The following is a 22,713-nucleotide window of genomic DNA, read 5'->3' as shown; positions in this document are numbered from 1 at the left end:
GTGTTCAAATGCCCTCTAAGAACCAGACAATGGGGTAGCAGACATTTGACCCATCAGCCTGCAACAACACTCCCCAAATATGATGCAAGGCTATTATTCAGTGGCTTAAATCAGAAGACATCCCCACCAAACAGTCTTCTACTATCACAGAACAAACTCACGGTATTTTGGTCAGATGAAAATACATTTGAATATTTTAGTCAATGTGTAAAAAGTGTTTAATGTCGCTTACCAATAAACAAGATTAAGATGGAGCTCACTAATTATAGCTGGTGATAGGGGATGTCCCTGTTCCACCATCCTAAATAATGACAAATATTCCCTAAACAGGAAGGAGAGGAACACAAGCTTGCCTGAGTGGAATGACTTTCATTAATTCAATCATCCATCATCTCATTGTAATCCAGACGGAAAGGAAAGGTCATTCACAGCAGCGGCGAGCTTTTAATATGTTATTTTAATAGGTGTTCAAGAAGTAACATTTGCGTCAGCAGAAAGTGTAAAAGGAATAGTTGCATCGGCAAACAGTGTTATGACATAGGAGCTGTGGAGGGGGAGGGCTGGGCTGGGACGGGGTAGCTAAGGGACCCCTCACTACGCAGGGTTTCCAGTAAGGCAAGGCTGCATTTTAACAACTAGGTTGCAACAATCAACAAAATTATATATCATGTCATGGTGATACTATTCATAGCATAAATTAGATTTAGCGTGAGTTGTTTCAAAACTATCAAGAGTAAATAGACAATGAGATCTGGCGTAACCTTTTTTCCACACGCACACAAAAACACAGAAAATAAAATAAAACAAAAAAACAAGGAAGCCATGATATACATTCCAGTAAAGATTAGATAATGTTACACAGAATTTATGTATAAATTGATGCATATTAAGTTGTATATTTTCATTTCATTATTGTACTAAATCTATTAGAAAAAAAAGGGAATTGTAATAAATAAGTAAAAAACCAAGCATTCCATTGTTCTTGTCGATTGCAGGAGTGTCTCTGGTTTTTTACTGTCCTGAACAGAGTTTACATTTTCTTTTTAAACTTTACTGCAAAGAAAAAACGGAAAGGAAAAAAAGTATAGATAATACCAAACCGGGGAAAGCAATAGTCCCGTCATCCAGAACGCAAGACACTCAATCATCAATCTAAGGGCTGCTTGTCAGTCGAGTCCTTTTTCCTCGGACACCGACCTTCACAAAATTCCATCGTGTTTCGTAGCACAGCGGCCATCTCGTGACGAGAACCGTTAGTCGTGACGAACGATGCACCGAGGAACAGTACACCATAGCATACATACAGTACAATCAAGACTGAAGTGGAATTAGAAAAATACAGGTACAAAATGATTACATTCGAGAAGACAGTACTAGCACAAAGGATATTATTCATAGTCATTTAGGTAACTAATATAGGAATTTTAGATCTATAGAGGCAATATTCTACATAGAAAAGATGAAAGGATGTGGAATGATAGTATTATGGCTGTCATTGATGGGGGTGTTTTTTGTATTGGATGTGCTATAAGCACATATATCTCAAAATGCATAATTTCAAAGATGGGGTAAAAATTTGTTATTTCCTTGAAAGATCATGATCATTTTGGTTTGGGTCATAAGGTGCACACACTGTTTATTAAAAGAGGCATTGCGTGATGCCTTTCTTTTCTTTGCACACCAGTCAAACTCGGGGTTCAAATTTAAAGGTAAACCCCTTGAGACACGCATGATTTGTTGTGCTGAGAGCATGTTACCTGAAGTTTTATATAACTACAAATTGCAGTGCAACCGCCATGCTCGTATTTTAATTATATATATATATATATATATATATATATATATATATATATATATATACACATACACGATTTATATTTGAAGACATCTTTCCCTTTTCTTTGGCAAATGTCAATAAACTCACTTGCAATAAGCAAATATATCTCTATTCCGGGGGGAGGAGGGGGGGGGGGAAGACAACTTCTTTGACTCACATAAAACCACTCTATCAGTGGAAGAATTATATAGTTTTACTGCCTGGATAAAACATCATTTATGCAACATTTCTTAAATGTCGAAACAAACAAAACACTATTAAGATTATCTTAAAGCATTATCACTATCCTTCAGCATAAGGGGGGGGGGGCACACACATTGTTAGTTTCTTAGCATTAACGGTCAAATTCACGGAGCAATCACACAGTATGACTGTGTTCTTAATATCTTTTGCACAAGGGCCGAGCACGACCAATAAGTAATAATGTCCTGATTAAGGACAGACACTACCTCAAGAGCAGAGGATTTTCCCCATCTCCAGTGACACTTGGCCCTCATGTCACATCCTTCAAGTCAGTTGACTTCTAAAATCGTCAAGCGAAGGACCACTGCTAATGTCTCGAATAGACAAAGACTTGTTGCTCATTTAGCCAATAAGTTAGCCTATAAGCAATCATTTGTGTACGAGGGTTTGTTGCCAACAGTCATAATCCAGTAAACTTGGCCTCGCGAAAAAAAAAAGTACGAGAGTAAAGTAAGCAAAAGAAAGATAAATCAGCCTTACTAGGAGAGTACTGTAAATGCAACAGAATACTTAAATAAACAAGAAACAAAACGGAATGCAAACAACCAATCTAAAGATACACTGCTTGAATCATAAGTCTGTAATAAATCAGGAATTGGTCGATAACGAGGAGCAAAAAGGAAATTTCATAGACCTGTGGGCAACTTCCTTTGAGAGGAGCGGGTTGGCAAAAAAACTGGGATTTAAGAGTAGCTTGGTATGCACATGTATCACAAGCAGTGGGAGCTAGCATTTGAGGTCTCTCTCGGCTAATTCTATCCCATGGGAAGACACCAAAGCTGTGGTTTGACCTGAGACACCTCCACCCTAGTCTTCAGCAGTACAGATGCACAACCGGGGTGGGGGACAGCCAGGCCGGAAACCGTATGCATCTTGACCAAGCGGTTTGAAACAGAATTACATAGTTTAGCGATAACAACATTGTTTTATCTGAATAGAAACACGTAAAACACTACGCCTGTTGGATTCTGATGGCCTTTTGAGGAGATTACTTGGCAAAAGAGGACCTGACCAGAGACGTACATGTGACACCTGATGCCTAGTCTGGTTTAGTTCAGTTACCAGGGCCTGTTTCTGCAGGGAAAGTGTACAATGGGCCTCATTCAGAAAACATAGCGTTGATTAAAAATAAAAATGAGGATCCCCTTCAAATTGAATTCTAATGCTTCAACTGGAAGAAGCCTAAATTCAAGAATCCATAATTGATTAATATTTATATTTTATCCACCATTGAAAAAAGAAATATATATAAATTACAGGGATATAATGTAAATATTTGAACATTGTTAGCATTAAACAATCTAAAAGCACACACGTTTCTGGATATTTCACTAATGAAATACAGCATAACTGCATCAAACTTTGCTGTCTTTCCCCTAGTTTTACCGTATCCAGGGTAATTACTAATGTAATTCGTACTTTCTTATTTTCAAATAAAAATTTAAATTGCCATCCATCTAAATTATTAATGTGGAATTTGTGTCAAAAGTTGAAATGAGAGATTGACACATTAAAGCATGAGAGACCGTTTACTTATAAAGTAAATCAGGCCCAACGGTGTTACTTTTGATTTGAGGTACTTGAGTACTTTTAAGGTCTGGAACATTTTGGGCCATCTACATACATGATTTGGGTAATTATATATTGAGGGACCTCACACTTTTACTCCATTTAAACTACTACATTCCAAAGCAAATAAATCACTTTTGCTACATTTAGCCTCATCTCACACGTTCAAGTGCTGAATATCAGTTTTACTAAAGAGACACTACATAACATTATTATTAAATACGAGCATTCATCATTGCTGACAATAAGGGGAAACTGTTGAGTGGACCACAAATGGAGCATCACCACTTGTTAGGGTTACTTACAGGTCTATGAATTAATGCTATGAGCTCGTTTTTAATTGATTACATTCTATATAATAGTAATACTTGAGTCCAACAAAGTACCATTTTCTAAGGGTATTTTTTTTACTTTTAAGTATAGCATATGAGTATTTTTTGCATCACTGATTGATGGAGTAGAATTAATGCTTTAATATCAGTCTCTGTATTTGACCCAGCGAATAGACTACACCCATTGCTGATACGTAATTAAAATAAAGGATCGATTGACAAGATAATCTCATAGTGTAGCTTTTAAAATGTGCTTTGTGAATGAGGCCCGTTGGATATTGATCCTTTTTGTCGTTTCAAAACAAAATAAGAAGAATTACTTTTCTGAAGAGATAAAGTTATGACACATTCTAGCTAACCAGTTTGGCCATCGGAGACAAGGCATACCTACTGGAAATCCATTTTTACCACAGCCTACAAATGCCTGCAGTTTCTTTCACAACAGACAAAAGTACCAAAATAATGTACTAAAATATGCTGTGCGCACGGTACTAACCTACACGCGACACCGAGTGAGAAGATCAAGTATATTGACACTAACTGCGTTTCACACCTGAAAAGTGCCCACGCTCCTTAGCTCTATTGAGGCTGAGGAAGAGGAGTCTACCGGGGGGTTCATAAAGGTACACGTCGGAGGGGTTAAGGCTATTTAGAACTGTTAATTTCTTCTATACACACACACACACCATCATAAAAATAAAAGCATTGATTCTGTGTGTTTTTAAAGTGGTCCGTCCACTGGATAAAACCGGACCGAGGGATCATAGTGAGCTTCTAAAGGATGAATAGACACACAAACAAACACGTCCCTAGCTAAGAGTTAACGCTGCTTTAAGAGGCCTACTCTTACAATGTTAAATCTATCACGGGTTATAGGGTCGCTACCACATACCGTTCACACAGTAGCACGTCCCAAGTAAGACAAAAAAAAACGTCAAACGGGAAAACGTCCAGAAAACACTTTTTCGACCTTTTCGAGTTCTTCATTAGCTCGCTCACACCGTTGCGGGTGCGCTGTACACAAAGCATCATGTCGGTAGCGAAAGCCCATCCGTTGTCATCATGGTGATTTACCCTGGTTACATTAGTTTGGGTCAAAGCTTAGAGGAGAGTGTGGGGGGGGGGGGGGGGGGGGGAAACGGAGCAAAGTGGTAAGAGCTGTCCAGATAAAGAGGTATTCTACCGGAGGTGTGTGTGTCCGAGGTAAAAATAAACAAAACAAAACAAAAACAAAAAAGGAATGGCGTCTTGGGTCCTACCTAGCGTGACTGAGATTGGCGTTGTTGTTTTTTTCTTTGTCCGCAAGATCCGACCTCCATGTGGCCCAGGGGTTTGTGACTGAAAGACCGTCTAGATCAGGGGTTACCAACACAGTGCCCGCGGGCACCAGGGCGCCCGCAAGGACCATATGAGGCGCCCGCAGGCCTGTTCTAAACATAGCACTACTCATTCTTGAGTAGAGTAACAACTCTTTCCCAACTTTTAAGTCATTGTTGATAATTATTGTGAGAAATCATTAACATGACTTAAGTAATTAACATGTTTCACATAGATGAGTATCATTAATCATCATTAATAGTAATATATAACTAAAGGCAAACTGAGCAAATTTGTTATTTCAGAAGAGTGTATCAAACAGGGTGCATCAAACAGGGTGCCCTTCGTATGACTCAGTACCCATGAAGTAGCTCTCAGGTTCAAAAAGGTTGGTGACCCCTGGTCTAGATATTGGAAGCCGCTCACTGAGAGAGGCGGAGGAGGTCGGGCTTGCTTGTTTTCTTGAACAGATGATTCTACCAGAGCGTTTTGAAGACATCAGAAAGGCACCCTCATCCTACCGAAAAGCAAAGGCTTCAGGGAGAACACTGAGATATACAAGGCGGGAAAGGTGGGACAGGGTAGGCTGGGGCTGACTCTTACCTTCTCTTCTCTCCCCACTAACGGGCCTGGACGGGGTTGCACAAGCTATGTGTAAGTTCGATACCATGTCTGTGCGTCAAGTCCATAGTAACCGCAGTTTCAATTGAACAGTTTACTAAACACGGTTGCACCACTGATACGCAACTAATGTCATAACCAGTAACAATACCCATAATTCTGTCATTTTGTGGATTATCATAAAAAGAAAATTCAACTGCAAATATTAAGTAACTACTAAGCGATACGTTAGAACTAGTTTCTATGTGATGCAACCTGTTTTGAATTGGTCATTGGTCAACCCTGACTTAAAACACTTCAACACGGTTTTATCTAAGTTTGAATTTACACAAAGCTGGTGCAACCGACCGCAGGGCTTAAAATAATCCATCGGTGGTCAGGGCGAGAGAAGGATGCGAGGGGACAGGGTGGGGGGGGGGGGTTGGTCAAATTCAGTCCAAAGTTTCCTGCTTCACGACCCAACCCACACCACCACCACCATCCCCCCACAGTGGGCAGTATCAAGAGGGAATTGTGGAGCACTGGGTCCTATAGCATCCATGGTGTGGTGCTTCTGCCAGCAGTAGTAGCAGCAGTAGCAGCAGCAGCAGCAGCAGCAGCAGCAGCAGCAGCAGCAGGGTTTTCACTGGTCGGAGCAGGAGATGAGGAGGGGAGCCTTGGCCAGTTCCTTGGTCTGAGTGTCAGACACGCTGCCCCTCTGACCTCTGCAGCAGCAGCACAGAGACAGGGGGAGAGACAGACACCGACACGTGAAGCCACAGGTAACATTTAAAATACTTTATACATACTAGGGTTCCCATTTTAAATTCTATCAAGTGTAAAATTCCCTGACTTACATTGTTGAATGACCTCTTTAAAACACAACACGAACATGACGTTTTCTTCAATGACCGAAACTATCCATGCGATCAACAAATAATTAAAATAATCCACAAAAATATTATGACACAAATCACCAAAGATGGTAATTGGTTTAATCGGCTTTATCCGTTTCATAACTACTTCAATTCCGTCGTCTTATTATTCATATTTTTTTATATATATTAAATAGTTTTGTTATTATTGTTTTAGTTTTTTTATGTGTATTGTATCTGCATGCATGTAGGTATTCATGTGTTGATGTTGGTGGAGGGAAGGGATATATTGACATTCTGTGAACAGTTTGTTGTGTACTAAAAAGATGATGAAAAAAAAAAAGAAGGGAATATAGATACATTCATCGCAACCCAGAGAACCTGGAGTGCCCTGGCTGCAGGCGTACCTGTGCACGTTCTCCATGGCCGCCACCTCGGCCAGAGCGGCCAGGCTGAAGAAGGCGGGCAGCTCCTGCGGCCCTCCGGGCGCGTCCACCCGCTCTGGACTGGGGGCCTCGAAGCACCGCTGGTCCTTGCATAACTTCTGCTGGGTAAATAATGGCTTCTTTTCCTGTTCCTGGGGGAGCTCCTTGGCTTTGTCTTCTGCAACCAAAAGAGACAAAACTGAAAATGAGTAATCGCTGGTCATTTGGTGGATGCGAGTGCCTCACAATACGCCGAGTGCATGCATGTACTGTATGTGTGACATGGATTTCCACCCCGTCCCCGTCCCCAGTTGTAATTGAACCCCAACCATGCCAGTGTTAACATCGCGCTCTACAAGTTGAGCAAGACAGAACGATAAAAGCCATTTATATTGTTTATATTTTGAATCGAGTTGAACAGGCTGTCAACCGTTCCATCTACTGCAGCGCCCCAGAACACTGCAAAGGGAGGGACGCAAAAAAGGCGGGAAAAAAAAAAAGGAGCCCCGGGTTCCGCCCTCACCCTCGATGGGCGACACGCTGCCGTCGGCCGTGCGAACCAGGTGGGTGATCTTGTTCTTCCGGGCCTTCCTCTTCTGGCTGCCCACCAGCAGCGTCTCCAGGGCCGTGGCCCCCGCAGCCTCGGGGCCGGCGGGGGCCGGCGGGAGGCAGGGCGGGGCACTGGCCGGGACGCACGGTGGGGCGCACAGCTTGGCCTTGTTCGTCCCCGAGTCGCTGGGTGGGTCCAGGTCGCTAGGCAACGCTACTAGGAGGAGACAAAAGGACGGAGGTGTGAAAAGCCTGGCCTGACTGTGATTTCAATCGTTTGTTTGCTTGTTGTTGGTTCTGGTCACATTAATATTGTTGTGAAACAATACTTTCACCAACCTCGTAATGAAATGGCGAAAATGCTTAAAATCAAGATTTTTTATAAAAAATTATTATTTTGGTGGTAGACAATACTCAAAAAGAAAAAACATGTTTTGAACATATTGTTGAAGAACGTCACACATTCACATCTGTATATTAATGTTTTTAGTGTTTTTACGCAAGTTCACCTTTTTCCCGCACATTTGGTTTCTCCTTTTTCTGTTTGTGCTTCCTAACAATCTTGTGGAATGAAGTCTTTTTCTGAGATGAAGATGACCCTGATGTGACGAAAAAAAACCACACAAAAACACACACAAAAAAAATCATAAAGAAACAAAAGAAGAAGGGAATGGAACAGCCATGTTATGGAGTCATGTCATGGTCTTACTGAACAAAACGATTTTTGCACAGCAGAATTGCGGGCAAAAGACCTCACACAAAAGAAAAACAACAACAGAAAAGTGCATTGTGGGGGCATGATTGAAATGAAGGCCATTCCCCATTAACAGAAGGAGAATGCACAATGCTATGTTTTGGGGTGACGTTTGGGGGCCTACCCTTGGCAGCTTTAGGGCCCTCCTCTTGTGCTGTGGGGGGGCTGTCAGGCTTCTTCTTCTTCACCACCGTGGTGCTCTTCTTGTCGAACGTCATGGGGCTGAACTGTGGCAGGCTGTTGAACTTTTTCTCAAACTCCTCCTCCAGTTTCCCCAGGCTGACAGGCGTTGAAAAAAAAACAAACATCACACTAAATATGCAGGCTTCTGATTAATGTTGAATGTGTTTAATGTGATTTCAGCTTCAACTTGTCTTTCCAAGCAAGCAGAAAGTGTGAATAGGATGTGCTACAAAATGATATATTTTCACAAGCTTCTACTGCCAACTGTCAAAGCACGCAGAAAAGACATGCAGCTAAGGCTGAGACGTGCTCCTCACCCCTGCGACGACTCGTCTTTGGACTTGGACTTCTTCAGCTTCTTGGGGTTTGGGGGTCCCGTCGGGGCGACCACACAGCCCTCCTCCTGCCAGTTGGCATCGTGCTCCGACGCACGGAAAGCAAACCGTTTACCTAGAAAGAGACCATTCATCAAAAACACATCAATTCTATCGTGAATTTTCTTTTGCATGTAACACAAAACACAAAAAGGGAGTGCGTGTGTGTACATTTCTACAAAAAAAAATAAAAATAAAAATAAATAAAAAAGAATAACCACAAACTAAACATGTTAAAAGAAGCGTAATATTTAACGGCAATGACATCCGAGGACACCTGGCGCTGTCGTACCTCGGTCGATGTTGGCCCTCAGCGAGGTGAGCATGCCCTCGGACACCAGGGTCTTGTACAGCGCTCCTTTACAGCTCCTCTCAGACTTGCGGGAGCCCCGGCTCTCGGCGCCGCTCTCCATGGCCTCGAGGACCTTGTCCTTCTCCGCCTCCTCGTCTTTAGGCCTGAGGCCGGCCGCGGGGGGCTCCTGGCCCCCGCTGGGGACGGTCCCGGGGGACTGAGCGGCACTTACCCCGCCCGCCTCCTCTTCTGACATCTCCACCGCTTCCTCTTTGGGACTGGCGGGAACGACCTCCGTCTCCATCTCCTCCTCCTCCTCCTCTTCTTCCTCCTTGAGGTCATCCTCGTCGTTGTTGTTGTTGTTGTTCTCCACCTCGGACAGCGAGGAGACGCTGTGCAGCCGGACGGGATTCCCGCTCTCCTCTCCCTTGGCGGTCGCCTCCTCGTTTGCCGGCCCCTTGGGAGGCGTCTTGGGGGTCCTGGGCTTGCTCTTCTTCTTGGGCGACCCGGGGCTGACAGTGCCGCCGACGTCGTGGGACCTCTTCCTCACCTTCACCTCGGCCTCTGCCACCGTCCAGGAGCCTTTGGCCACCGCCTCGATGGTGCAGAACACGCTGTCCAGGTCCGCCGCCGGGCTCACGCCGCTGGGCTTCCTGGAGGGGCAGGGCGCGGACGGCCGGGCGGACAGCTTATGGGCGACGGTGGCGGCGGCGTCCGTCGGCGAGTCCTTCTTCTTGGTCTTCTTTTTGATGGCGCGGGCGTTCTGGACGTCCGACTGAGCCGTAGCAGTGATGTTGCCGGGGGTAACCGACAAGGAGGAGGAGACGGAGGAGGTGGGGGAAGAGGGGAAAGGCGGAGGCAAGAGCGGTGACAGCGGAGAGCGGGAGGAGGAGGAGTGAGTGCGGTCGCGGTGGTCTATCATCTCCTGCTTGACCTCTGACTTGACCTCTGCCTTGACCAGAGCGGCCGGCTGCACAGAGAGAGAGGAGGATGGGTTCTCCTGAGACTTGGAGACGGCCGGCTCTATCTTCCCGGCTTCAGACGCCAAGCACATCTATCAAAGTAAAATTAGCGAATGTCACCTTAAGTAGAATAGAATTAAATAGTTAAATCCATCACACAGTTGTGTGGACACTGCCATCCACGTCCATGGCTTGTCTCGTGAATTCGGTAACCGCACTTCAAACAGTTCCTCTCTGATCATCTCGATCGTCTTACCTCCGCCAGCTGGAAGAGAGCGGACTGCCCGCACGGCTTGGTCTCCGGGGCCGCAGACGGCGCTGGATGTGGAGACGCCCGCTTTATTCAGTCAAAGAAGGAAAGCCAGATTTTGAATAAGGATACGTAGACACCGCTACAGGGGGATCCGATGGTATCAGGTGGTATCAGGTGTATCAGACTTAAAAAGGCAAACTGGTATTGAAACCACAGAAGGCGAGTAATCTGTACTTGCTCTGGTATCAAAGGAGGCCTGGTTTTAAACAACAGAAATGTGTTTTAAAGACTACCATACACTTGCAATACACCTCAATAACCAAATAAATAAGGTTAACTATTTGCCCCAAATGACAAAATCAATAGTCCACTAGATGTAAACCATTATAACTTTACAAGGAAGTAACGTGTGTATTTGAATGAATTGTGGCATTATGGTACAAAGTTACCTCTGTCATTGGGGAGAGGGGAGACTTGACCCTGCTTTTAGAGATGTCCGGCACTCTATTCTGTGTTGCACTTAGTGTCTATAGAAGGAAGGCAAAAGCACACAACAACTATGGTTAAATGTAATAACGAACCGTCTCAGCACATTGCTGTGGCTGCTACATTTTTCATAAAGAAATATAAATCAATCAACACACGAAATGTTTAAACATCATAAATAAGAAGATCATTTACTGCCGTAATGGTGAACTGCGGATAAATGCGTTCATTCGATGGTCTTTTAATAACCCAAAAAGTTTCCCCAAGATGCACAGCTTCCATAGTATGGGAGTGGGATCCTGCCATCTTCGGCCAGGACATTTTGATGACGGCTAGTTAGCGCACCTCAAGTGCTGACATGAAGCGTTCTCAGACTGAGGGATGTCTCTCGCCCTCTTATATATTTATTTATTTGATCCCAGGGATATTCTGACAGAATGTAACCTTACCTTATACCTCCTTTTTATTTGTTGCGTTAACATTTTGTTCATGAATAAAACCCACAAAGCATTTCAACATTGGTTTTGAATGCCTACCAAAAAATATCAGAATAATTGGGCTCAGCACTTGTTCATTGTTGTGAGCTGTTGATAACTGTCATTCAGCAATGAGTAATAAATTCATAATTTTCGTGGATTGTGACTTGAATAGCTGCCTTAGCAAGCGACTCCCAGGGGGGAAGGTAAGAGTTCCTAATGGGTTCCCTGGTTATTGACTGGTTACTGCACTGGTTACCTGCAGTGCACTAGGGGCTTGGGATGACGTTTTTACATGGCAATTGTTACAGAGGCACAGGAATAACAAATTGTAGGGCCCGAGTCCAAAACATGCAAATACAGGAACAGATTCTCGTGTCACACACCTCTTCTTCTTCTTTTTCTTTTTTCCCTTGGAGGGTGTTCTCTGTGATTGCCACCCCTGTTAAGCTTGGTATTGAATTGCTGGGTGGGCTCTAAAAACACAAAATAAAGACATATGAAATCAAGAGTTATTAAAAGCAATAATGTATTGCTTTTGACGCGTTGCCCTTTTTTTCCAATGCAGCTTATTTAAATACCGGAAAGCCATCCTCAATAAAAACATTACCAATAACTAATAAGTATTTCTGAAAATGTAAAATAAATCATGAATTTGGCCATTTAGATCACATGAAGCCAAACCATAACACAGACCATCTATTCTGCCAGGTGTTCTGGCTCCCTCTAGTTGTGATGGTCACCATTACAGCCAGAGGTCAATACGTGTGTGAGTGCAGGCACAGTACCCACCTCTCTGGCACTTAGAGCGCGCTCGCCAGCCAGTAGGAGCATGCTCAGTCCGCCCATCTTCGTAGGATCTGACGACAAGAAACGCACACGCAAGCACACACACACACACACTCTTTGTTAATATTCATAACCATATATACATAACCATTATTGATTTCTAATACATGAATGGATAGGAAAGAATTGTATCAATTAATATTCTTCAATGAATAACAGCGGAGTGCATTTTATTTCAAACAGAGAAAGACAAAGTGTTCCAGAGACATTTTAATGAGGGCAATAACAAGGAGTCGCTCCGTCAATGTTGGCCCATTCAAATCAATGCACCGGTAAAGCACAAGACGTCCTTACAAATAAACCCCTCAATTGTAATACAGGTATAATAACTCAAAACACTGCAAATAGTGCGCCGCCACCACTCAGAGTGCGGGCTCCGGACACCCACCTGCCATGGCAAAGTTCAACTGGGGCATGCCAGCCGCCTTGGGCACTTTTTTGGCAGCGGTGGAGTCCTTGGACGGGGCATTGGAAGGGAAGGACCAGACCTTCTTGCGGTGGTTGCAGACGGGCTGGCAGGACGGGGGGGTTTTGACGGGCTTGTTGGTGGTGGGGCACCACTTGTAACCTGGGTTGGCCTTCATGAAGGCGTCCTTGTACTGGAAAGGAACACAAATCGGCGGTTGGTGTAGGGGAGAAAAGAAAGGTTCCTCTGAGGTTTGGACGAGCCTTTTGTGATTGGTTTTCGCAATTATTTAAAATTGTGTAATGGGCGTTTTATTCGTCTGAAAAAACTGGTGTTTTATTAGTCTTTGATAAAGGCAAGGAATAGTTATATATACTATATATCCTCTGTCATTTAATCATTTGCCATGGTATAAGTAAGGGCTATTATGAAGCATTGTTCATCATGGGACTTTTCAAATGAAAAATTTAAGTTGAAAACGGTACTTAAAGCAATTGGCATACTTTATTTTCCGCTGTAGCTAATTTAACCTGGAAAGATGTCAAAACATCCAAGAGGTGGTTTCAAAGAAAATGTAAGCAGTGTTTACAATCATTAGCCTGGCACTACCTGCCAACAAAACAGTAAACACAAATAGTACCAATTACATTAAACCACGTATTGAAAATAAACTGTTGGCTGCAAATATTGAGACAGGTGCCAACTTCAATTATAAAGTGCTGATCAGCCATTCAAAAGCACAACAACATGCATTAGAGTAGGCATTAAATCGAATGTAAATCGTACTAAAAGTCTATTTGATACTTCGGGGAGTCGGAATCGAGGAGAAATGCATTGCCAAAAAAAAACGATAAGGAACCAGGGCACTCACCTCCTTGGCCATGTCCGTGTACTTCTGCTTCTCCTTGGGCTCCAGCACCGCCCACCAGTCGGCCAGGATCTTGGTGGCGCCGCGGTTGTCCAGGCGGGGGTGCTCCTGCCGTACCAGCGAGCGGTGGCGCTTGCAGAAGAGCAGGAAGGCGTTCATGGGCCGCCGTGCCCGCTGCTCCGTGGGGTCCTCCTCCGTCTCCTCCCTGGCCACCACGCACTGCTCCGTGCCGGGCCCCGGGGCCTGGCCACAAGGCGCCTGTGGCTGGAGACGACGGGTCAACCCGTTAGGAGACTCGTACCGGAGACCTCCTGCCTCAACGGTCTACTAGATGTACTGCTTTCTCGTGATCGGCTATGGACGCAAAGTTTAAGCGCCGCCTTTGCGTCACAAACGGCAGGATGGTCTTTAGTGGTACGGGGGTTTGACTCCCAGCGGACCCCAATGTCCGCAGAATACCAGTAGGCGTCCTTGACCTTTCTTGACCCCTAACTAGTCATTGATAAAATGCATCTAAAGTTGGGCAATGCAAGTAGCTTCGGATGCAAGTGTCAGCTAAACTATCCACCAGGAAGATAATCAACAACCGTAATGATGATGAGCAATAATCAATAAAAGCTTTATCAAAAGTGGTTCCTCTACGAAATCTACACCATCAAACCACTTTGTGGGTTGTTGACCAACTTGGCCCGGGAGGCCCAGGCTTACCTTCTCCAGTTCCTCCTCCTCTTCCTCCTCCTCCTCTTCTGAGAAATCCAGAGCCTTCTTGGAGAGGAGGGGGTGCCACTGCAGGCATTTGCGCTTGGGGCGCTTGCCCCCGACTTCCCCAGCGGCGGGGGGCTCCTTGCCCCTTCCTCCACCTTTCATGGTCCTACCGCCCCTGGTGGAGAAAAGAAACGTTTAGGACCAGGCCGTATCTAGGCCGCAGGGCCCGGCGAATGGACTGGGTTTTTCTAACTACCACAGTATCTTGGCTGTTATCTTGAAGTTAATGTGGGTATAATGATGGAAGTACCAAGTCGATGACATTGGTTGTTCATAGACAGAGCCAAAAGGACAGCATCCAAGCATTAGGATATTATTGCACTGTGGGTTGGAGACAATTGCAATTTTGGTTCCTCTTTGTCTGGCACATTCTTTGGAACTGACAAAAAAGCTGACTTTGTCTTGAGTTTCCAGGAAATATCCGGTCTCAAAATGTCATATACATGTGTGTGGTCCATCGCCCTGCTCTAAATAATTTATTGCATTATTTTCTCAACAATTAGGGCATCTCTTCTTTGATTGGCTCAGGGAATCCTTAATGCCTTTCAATCACAGATTTGTGAAATGCAACACTTCTCAATGACGGAGAAACGCAGAGAGGGAGGGAGCAGAAAGCATTTTCTGTAGTTTAGTTTCAACATCTCTCTTTCTCTCTTTATTTAATTGAACTTTTTAATCTTACCTACAGCAACTTTAATATCTGGCATACTAGCACTTCACCACAAATGTTAACTGGGAAAGTTATCTGTTACTGAAACTGCTGCACGAGCCAATCAGGCTTACTTGAAGTGCCCTATCATTAACACATCAATTCCAACCACTTAAATAACAGCTGGATAATACAACATCACTAGTGCGACAGTGAGAGTAAATAGAATCTAGACACTGCTGTCCATTATTTTGGTCCTCTTAATTATGTAGGGAAGTAGCCTATTCTTGTTTTTTCCTATTCCATTTCCTGAATAACAGGTATAGGTATCCATATTGGTTTGATTCATGTTTCACCCCTTCACCATTTTTTCCACGCTAATGTTAAAACTTTAATATTATCCATTCCTGGGAACTGGGTCAAAAATGTTGTGATTACATACAACACTATCAATGTCGGCCGCGCAATGACTCTACTAGCTAAAGGCGCAGGGTAGGGGTGCATGTGCATTGCTCAAGGACACTTTGTTTTTGGATGGGGCAAGAGGGGGATTGAACCAGCCACATTCCAGTTCCCAATAAAACCATGGTGTTATTAATTTGGAGTTGTGAAAATGACTGTTATGTGTCACTGTTTGAGCTGGACACATAAAGCATAAAATAATACTGTGTGGGTCACTCCTGATAACACCTTCATACACAATGGTGCAGTGGTGCCGGTCTGTTGTTGCATGTGAGGAACACACACACACACACACACACACACACACACACACACACACACACACACACACACACACACACACACACACACACACACACACACACACACACACACACACACACACACACACACACACACACACACACACACACACACACACACCAAGAATACCATGAATAAGACCACATTCCCAAAATATAGTCATAACGAAAAATAGAACATACGTTGATAAATGTTTGCAATGCAAACTCAGATACCTTAAATCAATAACCTCTCATTGTTGGTCTTTAGCCTGTAGTGCGATACAAATTGTAAATGGGATTTTACCAATTCAACCGGGAATGTACATTTTAGATTTCGATTGCGTCCACTACCAAAACTTGCCGTCCTTGAAATGTAACAATTTCCCTTTTCTTACTAAATTATGAACATAAATTAGGCTAGCTTTCACCTGCATCAAACGCTCATTTCAGAATCACACTGCTAGATGCACTATTGTGCACATCTTTGGAGGGGGTTAAAAAGGACTTATTATTTATACATATTATTAATGACGGATTAAACTTGTCAATGTACAGATGCTCTTGTGAAGAGATAGGGTCTGACGCTTGTAAAAGCTATGTTAAGGTAGCAAGGTTCCTTGTTTATAAGTTTTGTATGGCGTTATGCTTGCCAGGAAGTAAAAATATTATGTTGTATTCATTTCAAATAATATGCAATTCACTGAATGTGACAGTTTTGAGAACAAAAGAATTTGGTAAATCTTTGAAGTAAATGAACAATTATCTTGTCTTTTTTTCGACCCCTACAATGTGGACAACATGTAATAAACTCATCGCTTAAGTAGCATAGTTAAATTGTAAATAATTTAGTTAAAACACGGCAATGGTACACTACACGCTGTACAAAACCCATCCTTCTTTCACTGTCTGCAGTCCCCGACCTCAATGTACACTAAATGTTACCGTTTTCTATATCAGTTCTCCCTAGTCATTTTATTTGGTTTGCGACTACCTTTTTAAAAAATAGAAACCATATTAAAACATTTAATGTTACAAAATAGAATCCAGGGTAGTATACATCTCTGGACCCTTTTGTTAGGGTTGCTTGAATTGTTGCCCAGATTTGTGTGTCCTCATTAACTTCTTACCCTGGCTTGGAACCAAATATCCTGCTTTGTCTTACTGGTGTATCAATGGTGAAAATACCCTTTTTTAGGCAGTATTCCCTTGAGGAGTATTGATCAATCTAACGTAGACTTGGAGATTTTGTGGAGACAAGCTCAAACGAGTCAAATGAATCTTTGAAGTTAAAATGGCACGTAAGCAAGAACTTTGTCATTTTCATATAATATTTTCCTGACAATTCATTGACAGAAAATGCTTTGACCAATCGCAGTAATACAAATAACAGAACAATAGCAAAATCAAACAGATGCCTATTAAAATCATTGTCTGAAGACGCCCTTGAAACTTTGACAATTTACAGTGTCTAAAGGCCTTCAACGTTTACTTCAAACATGATGATGAATAGTAACGACAAAAGTTTTATGAGCATTTTTATTTGCAATATCTGTCTAAAGGGCTGACAATTTTGAGGTGCGTATAAGAGTGTACAACAGGTGTACTACAATTCGGCTCAATGACTTGGACGATGTAAAAGCATCGAAGTCTCATCCACCCCCCCCCCCCCCCCCCCCCTCTTTTGGGATCGATTAAAATTAGTATTTCAAAGATTACCTTCAGAACAAGTAATCAAGTTATAAAAAGGTCATAAAACTATGGCGAATTCTATGTGGGAGATATTTTTTGCGAGCAGATATTATTAGCATATACGTGCATCATTGCTTAAGAAAACCAACCAAAACTAGCGTGAAATTGTAGGTTGCCCTAAGGTTTTCTCTGAAATGATAATAGCCAAATGTGGTTGTAGACATTATCTGGAAATTGGACATCTTCAGAAAATGGGCGAGGAGACCTTTTACCCATCCATACCCTTGCACATCTACTGTTATTAGACATTACCGTCCTTGGTTATGAATAAATAGGATAAATGACCTAGTTTGAGTAAAGGATTGTTGTTACCCCTGTTTCGTTCAAGACTTTTTAATTAGCTTCTATTACCTTGTTGTAGCTGAGACTTGCATCTCTGAGTCTGTTGTTTACTGAGTCGTATGGGATTATTAAGGGCACTGTGGCATTTTAGAGAACAGGTCATCTTTTTTAAGTCAAAGTCAGATTTTACTTTGGCCATCAGATCTAGTCTCCAAATGTGAAATAATGATAGAATTCGGATACTTTAAGTCTAGCCGGTCTAATTTGACTCATTAATATGCAAATTCCTTATCTTAATTTTCCCTTTCAGTCGTGCGTCACCTCAACAGGGCTTGTATTGCATTTTATTGTTAGTGTGTCTTTGCTAACCTGACACAACTCCAAGTATAGGCAAATATGCAAATTGGCATAACATCACGTAATAGTTCGCTACGAACAATTCAATGAAGAAAAATGCTGAATCGGTACATTGAAATAATACAAAGGTATGCATACAAGTATCGATCTTACATATAAACTACAAAACATGGCACACTAAATATTAAATTCACATTTTAATCAATTTCATAGCAACTATTATTTACGACTAGAAAGTGCCATCATTACAATTTCCCCGGATGCATCCCAAACAGAAGGTGAAACAAAACACACATGTTGAATGAAAACTGACCGAAAAAAAGGGATACTTACTTATGATCAAACTATGGAAATGCTGTATGAGTGATGAAGATGGATCTGCCACTGCCTTTGTCATGCAATGACGATGACCTATAAAATACAGACATAGACACTACTCTCAGTTAAGCGTCACATTTTCATGGCTCACAACAAGGAAAACCGCGTTCAGTCGACCGTGAAACCGGAGCAGAGCAACTTTAACTGGGAATAGCCCAGTGACAGTGCGTACACAGCACAGGGCATTTCTTGAAACTACTGTTGGACATTTTGTTGATCACTGACCATTACAGCAGTGAAGTCGTTCCGCCCATTTAGTCAAACCAGAGCTCGAAGGCCAGAAGCCACGACCCCTCGATGAATGAAATGCAATATTAGAAATGCTCCAATTCAATCGGCATTAGTGGATGTAGTCCATCGCTGCGCAGTGCTTTGGTTGTGTTTTCAGGTAAAACTGCTGATGTCCGATGGGTCACCGCCTGAAGTCTTGAGCAACTGAACGCTTTAAATGCGCTATCACGACCCGACACGACGGGTTGCTAAACTAAACGCACATCGCTCGCTTAAAGTCTCCATACAAAGCGTAACACAAGCTCACATTTTCATCTCCCTGCAAAACGTCGAGCTGGGGTCTGACAAGACAGACAGGCGAACGAGAGTCCATCTTGCTTTGGAGAAACCCCCCCCCCCCCCCCCCAGTACAGTAACGTTAGGATATCACTCCTGTCAAAAACTCTCCGCGGCGTCGTCGTCGAAATGTCTCCCACCCGAGAAACCTCGGGGTTCATTAATTAAACTGGGGATCTTCTGCCCGGCCACACGCATCCGTGGGCCGTGTCTACCCCACGGTGGCCCCGTTTCCTACCAGTTACTAGGAATAAAAGTAGCTAGTTAGCTTGCTAGCCCTCCAGCCTGCTGGACGTGTCACAGCCATGACATACAATGACTCGAAACCCCGCTGGAGGATCGCTTATTAACACTCCTGCGTTGACACTCGCAGAATTAAAGGTTGCGTTTTGCATGGGGTCCAGCGGTCCGGGGGAACGTCCACCTAGACGCGGGGTGGCGATGCATTTGATGCGGAATCAAGAGGGGGAGAGAGGGTCCGGACCACTTGGCTCAGAAACAGTTGCATACGAGCTACATATCGCGTGTTTATACGTCGATTTCACAGAGCAGTGAATTAAACATTGAACAACATGAACACATCATGCTAAAACGACACTGCACGCCCTGGGTTATAAAGGAAATATCGACGCGAGACCTATTTTTTAGCGGGGGGGGGGGAGGAGGTGGTGGGGGGCAGAGAACCAACACGCGGACATCATGTCAAAAGAAAGCGATAATACTTGTTTCACGGTGATGCACCGAGACCCCGACCAAGAGGACGAGCGGCTCTCCACGAAGGACCGGAGACATACAGGATCTCTGTCATGACGGCCACATCATGTCAAAACATACCTCCAACGTCCAGCTTCAGCGCCACGGCCCTCGCATCATCAGTGGCGTCCACCTTTTAACTTATTGACACATCATAACAGTTCAGCACTGCCTGTACTTCTTCACCCCGGGGATCAATGCGATCGGGTCGTCGGCGAAGCGCAGCACGAAGCGAACATTAAACGTCGATCGTGCACGAATTGTATTCGAATGAAAACAATTTGAGTCACATTCATCCGGTTATTTTCTCCCCGAGTACATTTCACATCTTACCCATCTACCCTCCCCCCGTTTGCAAAGTGTTCCTACAGTCCCTCGGAGCTGATGTTCATACCTAAGCATCGGCCTAGCTGTGCTTGAACAACATCCGTGGCCGAACAACATTCACCAAACTTTTATGTTTCCCCGTCTGTCGACTTTAGCAAAAGGTCAGAGAAAAGGTGCGCAGCGCCCATTTAAAACCCCGATGAGATAGAAAATGGTAAGTCACAGTGTGGCTTAGTTGAGTGACTATTGATATAGCTTCCTGAGTCTTGCGCTACTGATGAATCGAGAAAATCAGGTCAAATAAAGAGGTAGTTGTAGCACTCACCAGAAGTATCCCAGACATCGATTGGGGTGCCCGAGCCGAGGAGTTATCCGCTTCTCTTTCGCACCCTTTGCCCAAATTACCACAACAGTTTTTGCAACATACTGTACATAGTGAAAATATCCTTATCATGTAAGGCTGTGCGTGATTGGACGCTGGCTTGAGGGACAGACACAACCCGCCATACAGAGGTCGCATTACAATCGAGTATTGTCCGGAGACAGCGAGATTAATAAAACGTCTTCATAATGTTTCGTATTTGCAGGCTACCATCAGGCCCGTATTATACAATGGACAAAGTGCCAAAACAACAAGTGAAATTCATTGACGGATGAATATTATCGAGATGTCGGACCGCCTCTAAGTCTCTCACTGCTGCCCGCTGACCGATGTCAATATCACTACATGTTCGGGTAGCCTGCAAACTATACAGCTTTCTCTTTACTTTATTGCCCCGACTCATTAGACCGACCATTTATGTTTGCAAGCTTTGCAAACTTGACAGAATAACACGATGAAAGAAGAGGTCTGATCCATATAAGCCTATGCTATAGTTACTCGGTCTACTGTAAACACGATAAGCACTGCATTTGAAAGACACATCTTTCGATGGACTTTCAGTTAGGCCAAACTACAATAAAGTCAGCTATAGACTACAAGCGATCCGACTTGTTTACACATGTATTTTAACATTTCGTTTGGTTACCCATAGTCATGTGATCCATGATGTTTCTTATGAAATGAAACCAAAACAAGAATCCATGATGCAGCTTAACACTTGCCTATAGTTCTTAAGTGTAGGCCTACTATTCATTTATAACGACATAACATAACACATACGGACCAAAACCTGAAAAAGAACAATGAACAAATAGCAATATCATTCATTAACAACCCATCAACCAAGATTTCACTTCCTAAGTCGCCCACTGATACTCATTTGATTGACACACTCTACATCCTTTAGTGGCATCCATCGAACCTGTGTACCACAAATACATTCAACTAACATTTTTGTATGCAACATGTTTTGGCATTGGGGATAACCATTGCATATTCTTACTTAAGCTTATATTGGTACAAGCCCAACTTAAGCTACTGTACAACTATGTTATAATATCGACACTTGATTGATAATGAGATGTAGGTAGGCCTACTTCATTAAACTACATGGGAGAATGTAAAACGACAATAATATATTTGCGCACCATCACAACAAAATATCAATCAATGAAGGGGTCCATTGAAAGCTACAGATTTTCTTCGGTATGAGTTATCCTGATGACGACATATATTCAAGGCTTGTATCCAAAATATCCTTGTTGTAAAGTGGTATTGGTATCACTAGTAGCATTGGACGTGTTGATGTAGTAATTTAGATCAAGGATTGCAACAGTTAAGACTATTGTCATTCTGATTGCATTTCACATGACATATTTACACTCCTGCAACATGGGATACATCAAAGAAAACATTTAATTTCATGACGCATTTGATGTTAATCAAAAATGATTGCCTTAATTTTTTTTATAGATGCTCCACTTGATTGTGATACCATGTACAATGTTGTCCATGCTGTATTACTTAACCACCGGCAAAATCAGATCTTTTCAAGAGGGTCTTTTCAAGTGTCCCCGGTAACAACGTAGATCTGGTGTGCTTGGGAAGCAATGAAGCTATACGTCATTCAAACCTTTTCTATCAAAACTTTAACTTATCTTCTTCTGGCTAATATCTATACCTGCCCTGGTCTATTGTATAATTTCTGGTGGCAAAACAGAACTATTATAGACTGGCAAGAGCAGTTGCTTCCTATAATGGCCATCATGTGTTTGAAGGTAGCCTACTAATGTTAATTACTCTGGCCTTAATGACTTAATGACTGCTTGTGATCTAGGCTTTATTGGGGTCGTGTTGTGGATAACTTCAATAGGATATTAATCTGTCAATTTACTATTGATGTGTTACTTGTTCGCTTTTCACCTATAGGTATTTTCTATATAGATGGATTTAACTGAGCTGTGATTGTATTTGTATGTAACAATTGTTAAAACGTAACGGTATATTTTTATTATAGGCTAAAATCCCGATCATAAAAAACATGTTTTTGGTGTCATTACATTATATCCTTCAATGTGATACCCTTACTGTAAATCCAGCCTAGCTTG

General features: G+C 43.0%; 1 protein-coding gene across 8 annotated transcripts; it reads right to left on the bottom strand.

Moving 5' to 3' along the window:
* Positions 1-438: 438 nt before the first annotated feature.
* On the bottom strand, positions 439-21,245 carry LOC132461759 (HMG box transcription factor BBX). 8 transcript variants are annotated; one of them, XM_060057145.1, is made up of 16 exons: positions 20,549-21,243; positions 18,532-18,609; positions 14,359-14,530; positions 13,654-13,914; positions 12,765-12,975; positions 12,320-12,387; positions 11,914-12,003; positions 11,015-11,092; positions 10,569-10,649; positions 9,351-10,404; positions 9,002-9,134; positions 8,626-8,780; positions 8,257-8,346; positions 7,722-7,961; positions 7,181-7,376; positions 439-6,623 (listed from the first exon to the last, which is right to left on the bottom strand). In XM_060057145.1, the coding sequence occupies exons 3-16, from the start codon at positions 14,515-14,517 to the stop codon at positions 6,542-6,544; spliced, it is 2,898 nt and encodes a 965-aa protein (XP_059913128.1). In that variant the 5' UTR covers positions 14,518-14,530; positions 18,532-18,609; positions 20,549-21,243; the 3' UTR covers positions 439-6,541. The 8 variants fall into 8 exon arrangements, with proteins under 8 accessions (XP_059913128.1, XP_059913123.1, XP_059913125.1 ...); XM_060057140.1 differs by having other exon boundaries at positions 7,722-7,964; positions 20,549-21,242; XM_060057142.1 differs by lacking the exon at positions 20,549-21,243 and adding an exon at positions 19,978-20,520 and having other exon boundaries at positions 7,722-7,964.
* Positions 21,246-22,713: the final 1,468 nt, after the last annotated feature.

The sequence above is a fragment of the Gadus macrocephalus genome, chromosome 7, assembly GCF_031168955.1.
Source record: "Gadus macrocephalus chromosome 7, ASM3116895v1".
NCBI classification, from domain to species: Eukaryota; Metazoa; Chordata; class Actinopteri; order Gadiformes; family Gadidae; genus Gadus; species Gadus macrocephalus.
This window is presented reverse-complemented; position numbering and strand designations above follow the sequence as displayed.

Coding starts and splice junctions, on each gene's coding strand:
- LOC132461759 (XM_060057144.1), bottom strand. CDS start 14,517: ATGAAAGGTGGAGGAAGGGGCAAGGAGCCCCCCGCCGCTGGGGAAGTC. Junction 11,093..11,913: donor AAGAAAAAGAAGAAGAAGAG/GTGTGTGACACG, acceptor TTCCTTCTATAG/ACACTAAGTGCAACACAGAA. Junction 10,405..10,568: donor CTCTCTTCCAGCTGGCGGAG/GTAAGACGATCG, acceptor TTACTTTGATAG/ATGTGCTTGGCGTCTGAAGC.